This window comes from Girardinichthys multiradiatus, chromosome X (assembly GCF_021462225.1).
Source record: "Girardinichthys multiradiatus isolate DD_20200921_A chromosome X, DD_fGirMul_XY1, whole genome shotgun sequence".
In the NCBI taxonomy this organism is placed as follows: domain Eukaryota; kingdom Metazoa; phylum Chordata; class Actinopteri; order Cyprinodontiformes; family Goodeidae; genus Girardinichthys; species Girardinichthys multiradiatus.
This window is the reverse complement of record NC_061817.1, coordinates 11,633,079-11,652,791: the sequence shown is the minus strand read 5'-3', so window position 1 is coordinate 11,652,791 and position 19,713 is coordinate 11,633,079. Positions and strand designations below refer to the sequence as shown.

The window sequence follows — 19,713 nt, the reverse complement described above, 5'->3', positions numbered from 1 at the left end:
CTCCAACTAAAGAGATTGCAGGGTTTCTTCCCCCTTTTCCTAACATCTTTCAACTCAAATTGAAAGGAAAAATGTAATATGTCCCTGGGTTCCAAATTCCAATGATTACAGTTAACTTGGCCTCTTCTATGGTTAATATGTGCCAGAAGCTGACGCATAAATGCGCTCTCTAAAACACAATCAACACATTTCTTTTAACGTGGCACACAGATGGTGTGTGCATTTTCAAGTCTATAAAATGTCATTTGGTAAGTGATGTACAAAACTGTAGTCTGCCTTCTACAGCAGGAGGAACAATGGCTTGTTCGGATTTTTCCTCATTGGCTGATAAAATTGCTACTGCTTTACTTTTTGTTATCTTCAGATGCACTTGTTGACAGAAAGTGATAAAATGAATAATGCCAATAAGTTCAATAAAGCAACGGTGAGGAAAATTAGTTTTGAACAGATCAGGGATTTTTTTCAGTAAACTTATTTTTTTGGGACTATTTATGTGAAATTTATACTAGGTATCAGTAATAACCCAAGTAATCCTACCACATGACATAAATGACACTGGGTAGGTGTAGGACAGGCTTGCTGAGGTTTATTTTTTCCCAGTACTTCATAGGTGTTTTCCAAATGTTGAACAGCAAACTTTGAACGAGCTTTAACATGTTTTTTCTTCAGCAGTGGAGTCTTGTGCCATAAGTGTTCACAGAGGCACTTACAGTTGAGTGAATGATTTATTTTCCTGTACATGTACAGGTCCTTCTCAAAATATTAGCATATTGTGATAAAGTTCATTATTTTCCATAATGTCATGATGAAAATTTAACATTCATATATTTTAGATTCATTGCACACTAACTGAAATATTTCAGGTCTTTTATTGTCTTAATACGGATGATTTTGGCATACAGCTCATGAAAATCCAAAATTCCTATCTCACAAAATTAGCATATCATTAAAAGGGTCTCTAAACGAGCTATGAACCTAATCATCTGAATCAACAAGTTAACTCTAAACACCTGCAAAAGATTCCTGAGGCCTTTAAAACTCCCAGCCTGGTTCATCACTCAAAACCCCAATCATGGGTAAGACTGCCGACCTGACTGCTGTCCAGAAGGCCACTATTGACACCCTCAAGCAAGAGGGTAAGACACAGAAAGAAATTTCTGAACGAATAGGCTGTTCCCAGAGTGCTGTATCAAGGCACCTCAGTGGGAAGTCTGTGGGAAGGAAAAAGTGTGGCAGAAAACGCTGCACAACGAGAAGAGGTGACCGGACCCTGAGGAAGATTGTGGAGAAGGGCCGATTCCAGACCTTTGGGGACCTGCGGAAGCAGTGGACTGAGTCTGGAGTAGAAACATCCAGAGCCACCGTGCACAGGTGTGTGCAGGAAATGGGCTACAGGTGCCGCATTCCCCAGACCTGGGTTACAGAGAAGCAGCACTGGACTGTTGCTCAGTGGTCCAAAGTACTTTTTTCGGATGAAAGCAAATTCTGCATGTCATTCAGAAATCAAGGTGCCAGAGTCTGGAGGAAGACTGGGGAGAAGGAAATGCCAAAATGCCAGAAGTCCAGTGTCAAGTACCCACAGTCAGTGATGGTCTGGGGTGCTGTGTCAGCTGCTGGTGTTGGTCCACTGTGTTTTATCAAGGGCAGGGTCAATGCAGCTAGCTATCAGGAGATTTTGGAGCACTTCATGCTTCCATCTGCTGAAAAGCTTTATGGAGATGAAGATTTCATTTTTCAGCACGACCTGGCACCTGCTCACAGTGCCAAAACCACTGGTAAATGGTTTACTGACCATGGTATCACTGTGCTCAATTGGCCTGCCAACTCTCCTGACCTGAACCCCATAGAGAATCTGTGGGATATTGTGAAGAGAACGTTGAGAGACTCAAGACCCAACACTCTGGATGAGCTAAAGGCCGCTATCGAAGCATCCTGGGCCTCCATAAGACCTCAGCAGTGCCACAGGCTGATTGCCTCCATGCCACGCCGCATTGAAGCAGTCATTTCTGCAAAAGGATTCCCGACCAAGTATTGAGTGCATAACCGTACATGATTATTTGAAGGTTGACGTTTTTTGTATTAAAAACACATTTCTTTTATTGGTCGGATGAAATATGCTAATTTTGTGAGATGGGAATTTTGGTTTTTCATGAGCTGTATGCCAAAATCATCCGTATTAAGACAATAAAAGACCTGAAATATTTCAGTTAGTGTGCAATGAATCTAAAATAAATGAAAGTTAAATTTTCATCATGACATTATGGAAAATAATGAACTTTATCACAATATGCTAATATTTTGAGAAGGACCTGTAAATGTTCCTGCTTTAAGAAATGTTTGTATATGGGCCAATCCAAGTGTTTGAACAGCTGGGTGTTAATAGGCATCATTCAAATTCCATGCCCCTTGTTTGGTCATGATTTTGCTGACCTTGCGCTCAGAATCTTCTCAAATTATAAAGTGACTGTGTTACAACAGAGCTTATTGACATGCTAAAAAACACCAACAAAACCTTAAAAAAAAACCTTTCAAATGCAAGTAAAGACTTTGGGATGATGTCCTGTATCTGACGTCTCTGTTTATCAGGTTGCAGATCCTCAAATTTAACCAGGCTGTCCACCAAAATATATACTATAGATATATTATTATTGTTTTTTTTTGTGCAATATTTTACACACTACTAGGTAATTTAGATGTAAGTTCTCCCAGCTTAATTTTAGTAGTAGTAGTAATTTTGCTTTAGTAACGCAATGAAAGACTCCTCAGTGGTCTGTGTCAAAATGAACACACCCCTGATGTTCTGCTGAAAGTATCTGCTGTCCAAAAACTCCGACTGGGCAACCACTGCATGGAAATGGCTTTGTAGCCCCCGCTTTCTCTTCTTAGATTTGGTGCTAGATGGCTTGGAAGACAACTTAATGGCCAATTATCCCACTGATCTCCTCACCTTAGTGCGCAATTAACTGGAGGAGAAACATAGCTGCAGACTATTTAAATCTCCTTATGTGCTGGATGTAATCTCTGCAAACAGTGAGCCACTAGTCCCACTCAGTCCAGTGCAGTGGTCATTCGGAATCCTGAGTTCAGTCAAACCTGACCTAAAAGTATTTTCTATTTTTTTTTTCTGCCGTGAATTTTTCCACCCTGTTTAATAACCAGACAAGCATAGATTTTTATGTTTAGCTTAATGAGTTTCAGCAATCAGCCAGTGTAATCTTCAGTGTAACCTGATGAAGAAAATCATTAATCTAATATAACTAACAATAAACAGCAAAACTCTCGCACTTCCAAAAACCACAGCAACCACTGTGTGACACACCTTGATTTCCTAAGCATGTGCTGCAAGACGCTGACGTAAACTTGCATACACAATCTGAGACATGCCGTGGCGGTTGAGCATACCCTACAGTCACCTCTATATTGATAAATCCCCAAATCGGTGTGATAATGACCATTTTCAGCACGTTTGATGCATAGGGCCCTGTGAGTGATTCTAGGAACTCTCTCCTGATTATTCTTTTGACTCCTCGGCCACCTGGATGTTGGAGGTTTATGGTGAAATAATGTTCTTACCACTTCCTTATTGTGGCCCTAACAGTGCCCACTGGAACATTCAGAAGTTTAGAAATAGGTGTGTAACCAGGGCCATCAGTGTGTTTTGTAACAGTAAGGTTCCAAACGTATTGAGAGAGCTTATTGCTTTTACCTATCATGCATCTTTTATTAAACCTTGCTGATGAGAAACCTGTTGGGCATCACCTAAGACTAAACCAGTTGATATTAATTAGTACCAATAGCAGGCAGGATTGCTATTGGCTTTTAATGCCTGTTTGGATCTTCTTTTTTTAATGTTTCAATAATTATTCTCTCTGTTATTACACATAACTTAATGTTTGGACTAAATTGTGTTGGATTTTTTATGTGTGGATTACTTGTTCTTGACATCTATGTGAATTTCATTTTATTATATATTTACTGAGAAAAACGTTTGATGTGTTCAATGTTTATATTACCTGCTGTTTCCTGTTCTTCCTCTAAATCAAATCTGGCCCAACATGGTAAGGCATCCAGACCTTTCCATAAATAAATAAATACATAAACAAAAGCACCTAAAACAGCATGTAGTAAACTGAAACTCACCTGCTGCTGATGATGAAAACAGTTCTTGTTATTTAAATGTTCAAACATATTTTTGTGCGTATTTGGAGATATGAAAGGAGTTTTAAATGGTTTTGTTAAGTCTACATAGTCAGGTCTCATCCTTTCTTCCTAATTCTATGTTTATCATCCACAGAGGCCATTTATGTTTCTACATTTTACATGTTGTAAAATGTAGAAGCATTGCATTTAAGCAGTTATATTATTAATTTTTTTCTTTAAAATGCAACTGATAGGATCACTTATTTTTCTGTATTCCAGAAGAGGAGCTCATCAATCACTTCATCAGTGGATTCTGATCATATCCTCCCAATCTCATCGCAGAAGGCCCACTCGTCCTCCTCTTCCTCTCAGTGGTCTTCTTCCTTGGCTGCTAGCCTGACTCAGCCACGGAGCCAAGAACTCCGGCGGGGCTCCTCCGAGATCACCGACGACGAATCTGGTACTGCTCCAGTCAGGGCCAGCGGCAGCAGCCCCACCTTCTTGCGCCTCGGCAGCAGCCTTCAAGCACAGGTTGCCCGCAGCGAGCTGAATGTCCGATTGCCAAGAGGTGTGAAAGGATACAGAATATTCTGTGACACTCGTGCATGAACCTCCAATATTCACCTGCATGTATTTTGTACTTGGATACACATTTTCTTCTGGTTCAAAGAACACAGGTCTCTTTTTCACAAGTTAACCGCTCCTGAGCAGGTACAACCAGGGCTGAGTAGGGACTACATGGAACATGAACACAATGCTATTCACTAATTGGCCATGAGACCAGGAGACATGAGAAGGTTTTTGAAGAGGTAGTGCAGAGAAAGAGTGACTACAATAATATTAAGGACCACGGTGGCCGGAGCACTACTACTAATTACTATTTACAAATCACAAGACGTGAAGGCTGAAAGAAAAGAAAAAGGACACCATGTCAGCTTTGCATGCAGGGCGCTGCATTCAATAACATCCTAAATCAGCTGTTCAGACACAAACCTTTCCCCCAAAACGTACAACCATGAAACAGCGTATTTGGTGCGCTGAATCTGTGGAGCATGAATATCCAATATCCAATCTAAAATGAACTTCACCACAGTCAGAAGTCCGTGGTTTAGCGCTTTAAAGTCCTTGTCCTCATTATTGCCATGGTTGAGACAAAAACGTCCTCAGAACGTCCAAAATTTTAACTTTTTCTGGCAAACTTTGGAGCTTCACCAGTCCAGACAGCAGCGTCTCTCCTCTCTGCTTCTGCTGCCACACCGTCCTCACATCAGAACCCCAGAGCCTTAAGTTCTGACTGGGTCCACATAATTATACCAGCGGATAAATTTATACAAGAAAAAGACATTCTTGCACATTCGATAATACAAAAATAATTTTTATTTTGTTTACTCATGTTTTTATTTAGTTAAAACATTTTTTTATTTCTTATCATTTCACTCAGATTACTTTGTGACAATGCCACACAGTAAAGTTAATTAATAGCAGCACAACGCACTGCCCTGATGGCTGGAGGCGGGGTTTAAGGCCGTAGCTTCGGCTGTCAGTGGTTCAGTGGAAACGCAACAAGTACCGAGTAGAGAGAGTCCGAGTGGAGCGGAGCCGCACGGCCCAAAAATAGCCAGTGGAAAAGGGGCTATAGAATTTGCATCCTACAGCTCTGGGAAAAATTAATACAGCATTACTAGCCAATTTATTCCCAGAGTACAGTGCCGTTCAAAAATATTCATCTCTCTTGAACTTTTTCACATTTTGCAACGTTACGCCCACAAACTTCAGTGTATTTTATTAGGATTTTATGCGCAAGATCAACACAAAATAGTACATAATTGTGAAATAGAAAGAGAATGATGCATTGTTTTCAAACAATTTAACTAGAAAAAAACTGAAAATTGTGGCATGTATTTGAATTCAGTCAGACACCCCTAAATAAAATCCAACTAATTGCCCTTAGAACCCTCCTGATTAGTAAATAGATTCCACCAGTGTGTCATATAATCTTGGGATAAATCCAGCTGCTCGGTAAAAAGCTTTTGAGGTTTGTTTGAGAACAAACAGCATTTAAATGGAAGATGAATGGTGCTAATATGTAATATATGTGATATGTGCTAAATACAGTTCAGCCCTGAATGAATCTGTCTGAGTTTGAGCTGCTTTTCAAAGAAAGGGCAAAATATTTTTTCCTAGATGTACTCAGCTGGTACAGACATAGCCCCAAGACTTGCAGCTTTAATTGCAGCAAAAGACATTTATATTTTTATTTGTGAATATTTGAAAACCACATATCATCTTCAAAGCCAAAGGTAAGGTATAAATTAGCAGAATATGTTTTGCACATTTTTAATGGAAATGCAGCTCATGTTGAAAAAACACAATTTCGCAGTTGTGGTGTTTTCATTAAATAAGAAATGCAATTAAAATCACACGTAAATAAGTTTGTTCACGTAATAACATCATCCTACTACAACGTCCTGTCGTCTGCCTCGTCTTTTTTGCCAGTAGTAACATCCGGTTGTTGATCACGTGACTTGTGTGATCTGAAAAAATTGTTTCCACTGCAGTTTTGCAAAATACACTAATTTTGATACTGCCAAAAAAACCACCTCATCCTAGCGAATCTGTATCTGTTGGTCCATCAAAGGGTGCTAAAAACCTGGGTTTTTACGGAGGCGACCTTTTAAAGATCATGTTGCCTCTGTTGCTTGATCGCACCTCTTCTTATTGTTAGACATAAGAAAAATCAAGCCTTACCTCACCCAACATGTCATTCAGGTCCTGGTTCAGTCGATGGTCATCTACTGCCTGAACTACTGCTACGGTTTCCTAACTGGTTTGCTGGCCTGTACTGTGAAATCTCTGCTAATAGGTACTAATAGGAGATTTTTTACGGAATTTGAACCACGTGAAACAACAACTATGCCACTTAAGGAGTTCTGCATGGAGCATATTTACTGACAAAGTTTACTGAAGAAACGTTTTCACCTTAAATGCAAAATGTATGTATTTATTGGACAATTTTGGCCTAATTACTGCTCTGAGTGGGTTGTTCTTTAAACAAACAGCATGTTTTGGAGTCTGTATACTCCAAATCAAATCGATTATTTGATTTCTAAATTAATTGACGCTTATTTCAATAATCAATTAATCACAATTAATCCGATTAATTGTTTCAGCCCTAATTTATACACTGTCACGACTGTCACCTCTGAGAGAACCTGACTGGTGGTCTTCTTTTTAAGTTGCTAATTGTTGGCTTTGATAATAAAGACATTGTTATATCCTCATTTGTAACTCCATTTACATAATGGCATCCACCAAAATGGATAGATATAAACACGTTTCTATCTGTGTAAAAGACTAATAATTTTCTGAATGTAAACACCTAATACAGTAATAATAAATATCACCTGCAGAACATACAAAACAAAAATGTATATTTCTACATTTTCTTGCTAGCTCTTAGTAACTTCAACACTTCATTGGAAAACTGGAGTCCTTCTCCATCATAAATGACTGAAGACATGAAGTTGTTGCGTTTTCTTGCTCTAAGGTTTTGAGCGTCGGCCTTTGAAGCACCCATCCTGCCCAGATGGATCTGACAGGGACAGCGGCTCTCCGAAGCCCCCACGCAGGGGCACCCTCCCCTCCTTGGTGCCAAAACCTCCCTCATACCCACTGGTCAAACTGGTGGGCAAGTTCTACACCCTGAAGTGCCGGTGAGGAAAACCTGACTACTGTTATTTCCATGGAGAAAAAGGAAGACAAAAAGCACTCACTTAATATTGTAATGTTGAGACAGGATTAGTTCTAGAACTGTCCTGCTGAGTTTTAAATATCTCCTTTAATCCTCAAGCAGCAATTCCTTCCTCCTCTACCTCTGAAGTTATTCTCCACTTTTTTAGCAGCTGATGCAGTGTGAGGAAAGTTGTAAACCTTTTGGGATTTTCAGGCTACATAAAAAGTGTTTAGATTCTGATGTAACTGCAGTTAAAATGCTTTAAAGGATTTAGCTTCTCCTGAGGGAGACAGTGGCATGACAAAATCGACTGAATGCCGGACTGTTTTTATTTTTTTTCAACTCCCAACAACTCCTTTTATTATTTCATCACCGTTTCTAGCATTTACTTGTTTATTTTTCTTAACCAGGTTCTGCGAGGTGGAGTTCCACGGCCCACTTTCCGTGCAGGAGGACTGGATCAGACACCTCCAGCAGCACATCTTCAAGATGAACTACAACAAGTCTGCTCCACTAAAAGCAGCCGCCACTGATACCCGCAACCTGGCTGACAACTCGACCCCAGTCCAGGACTCCGACCCGGCCTCCAACCACAGTTCAAGAACTGCCTCCACCCCGACCCGCTCCACGGCCCCCAACAGCCGCTCCCCCACCCCCGTGGCAGAGTTCGCTCCTGCCATAACTGCCAAAGAGATCACGCAGGTCTCGGAGGAGCAGCCCGCCATAATCCCAACTCCCATTCCTCTTTCCACACAGATTGTGTGAGCGCAAGGTCCTCACGCATTGTTGTAGACCCACTTTTTGCTTTCTCCAGTCGCCGTTCGTCCACCACTTTCCTTCCCTCAACCTTCAGAAAGTATTGTTAGGGAGAAGCTTTCTCCGTCATAAGAGCCCTTTTGAAGCCCCAAGCACCTTTGAAGCATGTCTAGACTGTTCCTAAGTCCAGTTGCCATGGGAACGAAGCTTTCCTGGCTCAGCTGTGGTTAGGGGATAGGTGATATGGGAACTGTCCAAGGTCATAAGGAGAGATCAAATACTACGTTGTGTTTGCCTTGTTTATACTGAATGTTCAGACGTTAATGTACCTTTCCCATTCAGTGGGACAGATAGAGGCTCATATGAACCCTTTATCACACTTTACTGCCCTGGCTACTTGCAGCTCTACCCCTTCTTAGACGAACATGACTTGTGAGATGGCGAGCCTTTTCTTCTTAAAAGTTCCTGACTGAGATTCAAAAAGATGTTTCTAATCATGCTAGTCTCACAGTTGAGACTTTAAATGTGTGGCAACACATAGTGTTTAAAAGGAATCTGTCACACTGCACTTATACACAATTTACATATTCTAAGGTGGAATTTAGGAGATGGGAATATAAGAGATGGAAGCACACAAGTGAGGAAAAATCACTCAAGTTTACCTTTCAAGGTGGAATATTCTCCAAAAGCATATTTACATTCAGCTTGAATGTAGCGACAAGCACCTATTTACATTAAGCCACAAACACACAGTCATTTGCAAAAGTATACACACCCTTTAAACTTTTTGATTTTGTCCCATTCATGTCATTACTTTAATAATTTATTTTGTGATTTAATGTGATAGAGCAAAACAGTGCGCAAATGTCAAGTGAAAAGGAAAGGATCCTCAGTTTTAAATGTTACTTTCTGTTTAGAGAAAGAGCAGACAGAGGAAATGTCTTAGAAGGTGCTCTGGTCAAATAGGACCAAAACCAATCTTTTTGGCTTACGTGCAAAATGCGTATCCATCCATTGTCTTTATCCACTTATCAATACACGGTTGTGTTGGGAGGGCGTGGGTATATCTCCAACAGTTATTGGACGAGAGGCGGGGTACACCCTGGATGGGTTGTTAAGTCCATCACTGGGTCAAACAGGACAAACCGCAATTCATGCACACACTTACATCTGAGGGCAATTTAGACAGACCGGTTAACCTAACATGCGTGAGCAGGAGGACCCTAATGGTGCGTTCACACCAAATGCGGATTCTGCGATAGGAGCGACTGATTTATCCCTATGTAGAGGCGCGTTCAGGAGCGAGGCGGTGCGAAGGACGCGGTGCGAAAGGCGCGCCGAGCGAAGCGAGAGCGATGGACGAGTTGAAAATTCTGAACTTTTTCCTAAATTTGCGTCGCGTCAACCAATCAGGGACTGGATGTGGCTGTGACGTAGGGTGAAAGACCGCAGCGGAGAAGAAGCGGTTGTCAGTGAAGATGGATGACCAGATCATAGTGGCGGTGTGCATCAAGCCAGAGTTGTATGACTCAACTAATTACTTTTACTGAGACAAGTACAGAAAGGACCTGGCCTGGTTATGTTTAGGCACAAATATCTTATATTTAGGAGATGTGGACATTAAAAATCTGCTGTTTTTTTAATGAGCTGAGATTTATTTACTCACTGAAGACAGATGGACAGGCGTTCAGCAGCGGGTATACAGTGCCAGTAGTTGGTGTCCCGGAGGCCGATTCGTCTCCCAACGCGGGACAGCAGATCTTTGAACTGGGTCCTGGATAAACAGAAGTACCGCTGAAATCGACCGTCATCCAGACGCAGCTCCTGGAGTAGTTGGTGGTAATCTCCGAACTGTTCCCGTCCCTGAAGAATCTGGTGAACCCAGGGACGTCGGCGGCGTTTTTCGGCTCTCCACAGGTAAAACACCGTAATTAGGTCCGTGAAATTCATGTCCGCCATGTTCAGTTGAAACCGGCAAGCAGCAGATAGAGGCTCCACCTATTGGATGACGCGGCGAAGCGTTGCCGCTTGTTGCCATTTGGAAACACGGAGTTCACGCGGAATGTGAAGCGGGCAAAAGCACACAAATGACGCGAAATATTCGCAGAATCCGCGTTCGGTGTGAACGCACCATTAGAGAACTGATGCTTGCGCAGGGAAACAATGCAAACCTCAGGCAGAATGTGTTGGTCAGGATTCTTACCCGGGATCAACAGGGCAAAGCCATTAGTGCCGCTTCGAAATGTTGTGTGCTTTTCTTCAGTTCAACTTTTTTTATATAGCGTAAATTTACAATTTCATCTTATTGTACTTTACAAAAAACTAAGCAAAAAAAGAAACAAAAAAACCCTTAAAATGTATCCATAGAAATACATGATATTGCCAAAAGTTTTGGGCCACACCAAATCAAGGAATTCCAGTGTTCCCATCACTTCCATGGCTGCAGGTGTTTAAAGTTTGGTGTGGAGAAACTTGACTGGCCTGCACAGAGCCCAGCAGAGTGTATCACGTTGTTGAGTTTGCAGCAAAATACTGTGCATGCATGTGGTGAAAGCAGAAAGGAAAACTCTTTAAAAGGAAGAACCCTCCAGTAGAATGTGACACAGTGTGAACGACCATCTGCTGTGACCAACTGGGGGGTTTGAGAAGAAAAACTTCAATCTCTAGATGCGCAAAACTGGCATGGACATACTGCACAAGAGTTACAGCTGTAAATGCAGTATATGGTTGTTCTAAAGCCTGCTGATTTAGAGGGACTGAAAACAAATGTATGCCAGACTTTTTTAGATTTTTGTAGGTATAAAGAATTTAAAAGGATGTATCACTTTCCTTCAACTTCACAATCAAGCACTACTTTGTCAATATAGGATCCTAATAAAGTACACTGAAGTTGTGGTTGTGAAAAAAATGTAAAAAAAATAAAAGTTAAAGAGGTGTGAATACTTTTGGAAGGCACATTATACAGTACAAACACATTAACGTCCAAACCTATGCTCTCTACTATGATTCTACTGATGGCTGTGCCTGTCCTCTTGTTACAGCTCCACAGCAGAGCCGACTGCTGGCACGACTGAAGTTCTTCAATCCTTGACATTTGACAAGTCAGGTCAAGGTGCACGTGGTTACTCATTTCAGCTTGTCCATTCACAGTGTTGCCATGTCCTTCCTGCCTTTTGCAATGTAACCCAAATTATTTATTTATTAATTAGCATCTGAATGTGGGAAGTTTAACTCTTTTTAAAGCCGAAGTATAACAGGACCGTCTGAAAAATTAGGTCAGCAGTGTGCGCCTGTGTCGTATGTTCACTACAAATGCGTCCTTCAAATAAAGCTGCTTGAAAGAAACACGCCTCCCTAGTTAAGACGGACTCGTATGCGAGCCTGTCTGTTACAGAGTCCAGCCTGGACTTTAAATGCATCCATGGTTGCGAGGATGTGCCAAAGAGCCTGTTTACTTCCACATCTTGCCTCTGTAAAAGCTGTTTACCTTGGACCCGATGGCGGAGAGCTAGAACACACAATGGACAACAATGGACTGGAATTGCATTTGGCCTAATCCTGCTTCCTTAAAGACAACCGTTGTTACTGTAGATTTATATTTATTCCAGTTGCAAACCAAACATGAGTTAAAAGTGAGCGGGGCTCTTGGGATCCGTCAGTCCACATTCAGAACCATGCGTAACCTATGGATCCTGAGGCTGTACTCTGACCTCTGACCTCTGTTTCTTTATTTCTGTTTGTTTTAGGTTACCGTGATCAGATGTGAAGGGACATGTAAAGGGTCCATGTAGGCTGTTGACATTTTAAAGTCTGTTCCAGTGTTTCCCATGCTTAAAACATGACTGTTTGATCCAAATGATTCCTCAACCCTTTTATGGACTATATACACACCTATATAACTACATATACTTAAAGAAACTGCTGTTGCTAATAGAGCTGTCAGCATTTCTGTTAGCTAAAGTAGTTGAACAATAAGTGATCTTAAATTCCTTTATTGTGATTTGATTTCAACTTTTGATGCTTTGTATTTTTATTGATCTGTGTGTTTCTGTATTTGCAGTCCTGCAGAGGTAACTCTTAGGGTATTTTTTATTTTTATTCTATCTGTTAGTTTCTCCAAGCTGAAACTTGGTGCTGGTGGGGGATAGTGGCAACTGATCTTCACGAGATGGTCACATCTTGTCATCAGAACACTCTTAAATATGAGACCATAAAGGGCGGCCGCTTCGCCAAGTGATGCAGGATCCTCATCCTCTGCATTCATTATGAAAAAACCCAGAGAGTGTACCTGGCAGAGCCTCAGCTGGTGCAACTTGCTGTTCTGTGTGCGGGTGTGTGTATGTTTTATGTTTGAGTGTGCTACAGTAGCAGCTGAGGAAGAAACAGTACTGTACACAAAGGGTAATGTTTTAAGTGAATCAACTCTAGAACAAATAAATGTGATTTCAATTTCAGACATTTGTCTTTTTTTTTTGCGCACTAAGGGCACCTTGCACACGCTCCTGGGTTTGTCGAGGTAAATGTTAATGTGAATTCACTTTAGATAGGATTAATTATGTCCACTAGGGGGAGATATATTACAAACATTAATTTCAGTGATTATGTTACGCCTGCCTCAATAAATGAGAGCTTATTCAAAACATTTATTTGTAAGAAACAGATTTAACAGAGAGTGATATGTTTTTAGTATAGAATTATGTTGCTTTGCCTCCACTCTTCCTATAGACTCTGGGACCTTGATTTCTAAATGAAATACCTTTATTTGAAAAGAGGAGTTTGGACTACCGAGCAACAGTCCAGTTCTTTTCCTCTTTAGGTCAGATAAGACGTTTGTAGCTCGTGTGTAAGATTCATCTGTGTGTAGTGGCTACTGATGTACCGACTCCAGCCTCAGTCTTTTAAATTACAGAATGGATTTTGCTTGTTGTTCACTTTCTATGAATCTGTTCAGAAACAACACTTTGGACAACAAGCTTCCCTAACAGTGATCTTTTCTGGCTTACCCTCCTTGTTGAGGGTGTCAGTGACTGTCGTCTGGACATCTTCCACATGATTGTCTCCTACTGACCCAGACTGAGAGACCATTTAGAGGCTCTGGAAACCTTTGCAGGTGTTTTGAGTTAATCAGCTGTTTAGGGTGTAACACCATGAGATTCCAATATGTAACGTTTTCACAATATTCTAACTTTCTAATACACTGAATTTTGAGTTTGTATCTAATTTAATGACATTTTTCTTTATTAAATATTTCATTAAAAAAATTTAGTTGTAACAACAAAAACCCACTTCAGCATGGGGAGGGGAGATATATATAATCTTCTACTTAGAGGTATGCCTGCTCCTCGGGCATCTGTTCTGGATGACTCCTGGACACCTCGGGAGGTGTTCTAGGCACGTCCCACCGGGGGGAGGCCCAGGACCCGCTGGAGGGACTATGTCTCTCGGCTTGCCTGGGAACGCCTTAGGCTCCCCCCCAGAGGAGCTGAAGGAGGTGTTTAGGGAAAGGGACGTCTGGGTGTCTCTGCTGAGCTTGCTGCCCCCGCAAACTGGACCAGGATAAGCAGAAGACGACAAGTACATTTTAGTCTCTATACGTGCAAAGCTGATGGCGACATTCACTAAATTGCCAAACGTATTGGGCCACACAACCAAATCAGTGGATTCTAGTCTTAAGAATCACTTCCATGGCTGCAGGGGTAAAACGTTTGGTGTGGAGAAACCTGCACAGAATCCTGACCTCAACCTCTTAAACACTTTTGGGATTAATCAGAGCAAAGGCTGCAATTTTGGTTTTCTCATCTAACTATGAACACACTCCTAAACCTTGTGGAAGATGTTTACCTAATAGTTAAAGTTGCTATTGCTGGGAATAGGGGGTCCATCAACAAATTGGACCTTATAGGATAGCATCATAGTTCATGTAGATGTAGATAAATACTTTTGGCAAAACAGTGTACCTTTAAAGACTCTAATTATAGTGAAATGTGGTTCTACAGATTAATAACTTAGGGAGGCAGAAATCAAATGTATGCAACACTTTTTAGATTTTCATTTGTAAACTGTATCCCGTCACTAATGGGTTAATTTGTGTCGGTCAAACATAAAATACATAAAAGCTTGTAGTTGCAATGTAAAAAGAAAAATTCAAAATCACTTTGTATGAATACTTTTGGAATCTTTCTTTACAAATACAGTGTATATCTTCTGAAAACCTTACAGATACATCTCATCCTAACATACCACAGTGACAATTTACCACAACAAATGGTAAATGGAGTTTATATTATACTTTTCTTATCTGACCACTCAAAACACTTTACACTAAAGCCACATTCACCCAATCACACCAACAAATTCATGCAGCGAAACGCAGATGTGTACGCAACTTGGGATTATGTGCCATGCTCATGGGCACACTGACATGTGGCAGGAAGGATACGAACCGCCCCTGTACATGCTGTATTTCCTGGCTGGAGGGAGCTAGCAGGACCACTTGATCTGTGAAAAGGAGAGATGAAATCCACTGGTCTTCAAACCAGACCCCCTCTGGCCTTTTAATGTACTTCAGTCTAAAGTGTTTAATTGTAGCTCTGACTGTATGCTTAAAGATTTATGTGCTGCTGAAGGGTGATCTTTCACCCCAGGTTCAAGACTTTTACAGAGTTTCTTCCAGGATTGCCCTATATTTAGCTTTATTCGTCTTTCCAATATATATGACCAGCTTCCCTCTACCTTCTAAAGAAAAGCATCCCCATCATGCCACCACCATCAGGTGCATTAGGTTTTATTTAGGGCAATCAGAATGAAGAGATGAACACAAATGCATGTCATGTTCTAGATTTTACTTTGTGAAAACAAATAACAAATAAATAAAAATACATTGTTTTCCTTCAACTATAAATTGCTACATTGTCACATAGAATTTGTGGTTGTTGAGGACCACACATTTAAGAACCCCTGCAGCAGATTCTTACACCTTTCTCTCTTTTAATTATTCAAATGTGACACATCAAAATAGCACCCCATTTTTAATTTATCCAAGCATGTTATGCATGGGTTGAACATCTCGGTTGAATAATCCCCATCAATATAAATGTCCGGGGAACAGAAGTGCTCTTTTCTATAGTGTTTTATTTGGACACCAACTCATATTCTAAGTGAACATCTGTGCAGATTGCAATGTTTTGATTCAGGGATGGAAAACTCACCATGGCATCAGAAAGAGGAAGAAGAGACCCTGAGAACCGAGTAGGACTGAAGTTAAATGATATTTATTGCTAAAAAACACAGGTTATACACCTGGGAATAGTTTCTAAAGGATATATAATGTGTTTCATGTTTCTGGTCACATCATTAATCACTACCGCATCATCACATCCAGGATTTGCACCGTCCTTTAATTGATCTATTGATTATAATTATAATTCCCGAGTTGTAAATGTACAGAAAGAGGACCATGATCAGCAGTTCCTGAGGATAGCAGCTTCTCCTTCCTGGAGTTGAACCATTGTTGCTTTGATTCAGCAAGGTCAACAGTTCACAGCTAGGCGTTGTAATTTGTAAAAAGCTTAAATAAATACTTGGGACATGGTTTCAGATGAAAGCTGAAGGTACTTTTGAAGTTTCATCAAATGTTCTGCTGAAGTCCATCAGAAGATGAGCTCTAGCTCTGATGTTTATCAGTGTAACAGAGTAAGTTACATCCCACATCTCCTATCACACACCACACAGCAGAAAAACATTTCATCTCATTCTCAGAGGACTTGTTGAATCCACAGAAGTGGAATTAGTCCTCAGAGTAGTAAAGAACTTAAAAAGTTGAAAAGCCCTCAAGCAGCGTGACAGTTTTAGCAACTGTTTGTTCCGCCTCTTCCTGAAAGGAATACACATCTACTGTATTTCCACTGAATCTAAAAACAATTCCCCAAAGTCAGATTAATGGTCAAAGAGGCTAAGTTCACATTACAGACACACACTACAGAACTTACGAGAATACACTATAATTCCAGTTATTTATACAGAACTAAGCACTTGAGGTGACTCGAGGGGGTTAAGAATGTTCTATTCAGTCCAGTTTAATTCATCAACTCAGTTATGTCTCACTGCAATAAAATAAGAGTCGCCTTAAAATCTAATTATAGTATATGCATTCAGATAAAGTAGACTACAGAATGCCATCTAGGAAAAAGGTTTCCTACCAGCAGACTGGCTTGAATCTATACTTTAATCGTCCATCTTAAACAAACGCTGTGTGACAGTGGAGAAGAACAATCTTCCTCGAACTTCCTTATAACTGGAAGACATCTTGAGAAGAATCAGGTTTGGAATGAGAAGCCGTATGTCCTGACTGGCTGGGTGCAGACAGGATATAACAGAAGAACAAAGCTTCCGTACAAATTAATGGATCTTAGTAATTGAATAGGATGCCAGTGAAGAGAAACAAATATTAGAGAATCAAGATTAGAAACAATTGCAATAGTCCAGCATGGAATTAACAGTTTTAACCAGTTTTCCCTCCATCCCTCCCACACAAGTTATCGATAATTTTGGTCATATTTCCTAACTGGAAGGAAAATGTTTTGGAAACATTATTTGGACTGTACCAGTTCATCCTTAAAAATAACTCATTCTAAACTTAGTTGAGTCAGGTTAAAATGGTTCGATTCATGTTCATAGTTCACCACCGAAACATGTTGAACCGAATTCACAGCTAGTTCTCATTCATTTATCATATCTTGTCTGAATTAAGGTTTTAGAAAGCATGTAAGTGATGAAGTCATTAACAAATTAGCATATAGAATCACCCATTTGTTTATGTGAACAAAGCCTTGTCTTTGTTCACATAAACAGTATTTTATAATTAACTAAATTTCAATATAGCTGCTCTCATACACATATTTTTATGCTGTTATCGACAGAAAAGAAAACTGAAATGTTGACTCTCCATTTTGACTACGTTTGTAACTGCCATCATTTTTAGCCCTCTAATAGCAATCAACACAACGCAGACGGGATTTGACGTGAACTCTTTTTTTTGCCCATTAAACTATTATAGTACGGTCAAAAACCCACAGTAATACTGAATAACTGGGAAATACTGAGAGTTAAGGTTTTCTTGGACAGCATTTCAGGTTTTATCATACCTCTCCAACCATAAAATAAAAGATAATCCAGATCATCTTCATCTAATTTTGGTCAAAACCCACCTTGATGTTCCTTCTTAATCCTGGTTCTGTTAAAGCCCATCATCTGACAATATCTCCCCTCATGTAAATTAAACGCAGCTCTGTTGTTCTTTCAGTTACCTTCCTGCAGGATGGTCGGAGAGAAGACTTCAAAGCTGAAGCTTCTCTGCTCATCTCTTCTCCATGTCTCATTTGTAACAGAAAAAAACACAGCAGCATAAACCCCTCAGTGTAACCTGAGGGTTTTAAGGGTTGGTCCTTGAGCCTTCAGTTAATATCCTATGTATTAGGCAAACCCAGAGGTGGCATACTTTAGTACAAAATGAGGGGCAGACACATAGGTCCTCACAAAGCTAAAGTGTGTCCCTGCTTTCCACACGCACTTGCACCTTGAGAGGAAATACTGTGGCTCTTCCTCTGTGAGGTTTCCAAAGTTTACAAACACAGTATAAATTTTCAATTCACACTCCAAATGAGCGGCATTAAATTATGTCCAAATAGGCCATGTTACCTTTTAGTTCTCTGCCGACAAAACAGCAAATTCAGTTCAAAGTTCTCAAAAATGTGACCGGCACTCATGAATGCAGGTCACATTTCACAATCAAAACTATATTTCACAAACAGAACTATACAATGACATTTAAAAACTTTTTTATTACTGGAGGACAAATTAATGCTTTATAGAGTATGTGCCTGACTATACAGGTGTTCAAGCTCTTGTTCTGTGTGAGGTCAAAAGAAGTTCAAGCCTTTAGGTTTCGAAGATTTGTTGAAGTCTGGTTAATTGTTTGTATTTGTTGGGCCTTATGGAGAAATATTGCTACGTATCATCAGCATATTGATGGACATTTATCCCATACTGTCTAATGATTTTAACAAGAGGTTGCATATATAAAGTACAAGGTATTTGTCCAAGCACTGAACCCTGTGGAACTCAGTGACTATGTCTTCTTCATGGTACTTCATCAACAACTGCAAAATTTTAGATAAATGTGACTTAAATCAGTATAATGTTCTTTGCTTAATCCTTACATAAAGTTCAGGCTCCTTTAACACCATAGCATGACTGACTGCAGCACTGAGATTCGTTATCTTAGTACGAGAGAATATCATTACGAACTTTCAGCAGACTTTTTATGCAATGATGGATTCTAAAACATGCAGGTTTTTTTCTGCACTAACACTCACACAACTGATAAGCAGCTGTGGGAGTACTTAAACATTAGTGAAGCGCTTGGCCATGATAATCTTCAAATACATTATTTTTAAAACACATGAGATATGAAAAATCCTAAATGGATTCCCAATGATACTCCTCTACAAATGAGACAAATAGAAAACAACACATATGTGAAGAAAATTTCAAATTTTCCATTAGATATGTTTGTTTTGTGACCATGTGCTGACTAATCATCTTATTTTATAAGTCAATTAATAATTAATAGTCTTTATACTTTGTTCAAATACTTTATTTGAAAATGAAAAAAATGCTAGGTCAAACTAGACGAAAAGGATATCAAACTCAAGCTATCAAATAAAATTTAGTCCTCAAAAATTAGATGTTGTCTTTGGAGTACTCTGTGTTAAAATAGAATCCACCTTAAGGGACAAGAACCATAGATTACCCCAAATTAACTGTTCTTGGATCCTTTTGGATGTCTACATCATGATGCTTTTGCATTTCCTCCTAAATGTTTGTTTGGTATCTTCAGAGAAACCAATTGAGAATGAAGAAAACAGGAACGAACCCTAGCTCTTTGAAGAGATTCAAATCTTTTGACCCCATGTGGTGCCACATGAATGTCCAAACTAGATCTATTGTTACACTCAAACTAAACAATGTAGCATAAAAGCGTACCAAGATGAAAAATAAGGAAACACAAGTTTTTTTAAATGTCT

At 40.0% G+C, this 19,713-nt stretch overlaps 1 protein-coding gene across 5 annotated transcripts in view; it reads left to right on the top strand.

Moving 5' to 3' along the window:
- The window catches only part of LOC124862603 (protein Wiz-like), a 44,136-nt gene extending 34,031 nt beyond the window's left edge, over positions 1-10,105 (top strand). For 4 of the 5 annotated variants that reach the window (XM_047356609.1, XM_047356605.1, XM_047356604.1 and 1 more), the window contains 3 exons: positions 4,420-4,708; positions 7,688-7,853; positions 8,284-10,105. In XM_047356609.1, coding sequence (XP_047212565.1) covers positions 4,420-4,708; positions 7,688-7,853; positions 8,284-8,638 — 810 coding nt within the window. In that variant the 3' untranslated portion in view covers positions 8,639-10,105. The remainder of the gene's footprint in view (positions 1-4,419; positions 4,709-7,687; positions 7,854-8,283) is intronic. The other variant, XM_047356608.1, reaches the window with a different exon arrangement.
- The last annotated feature ends 9,608 nt before the right edge of the window (positions 10,106-19,713 follow it).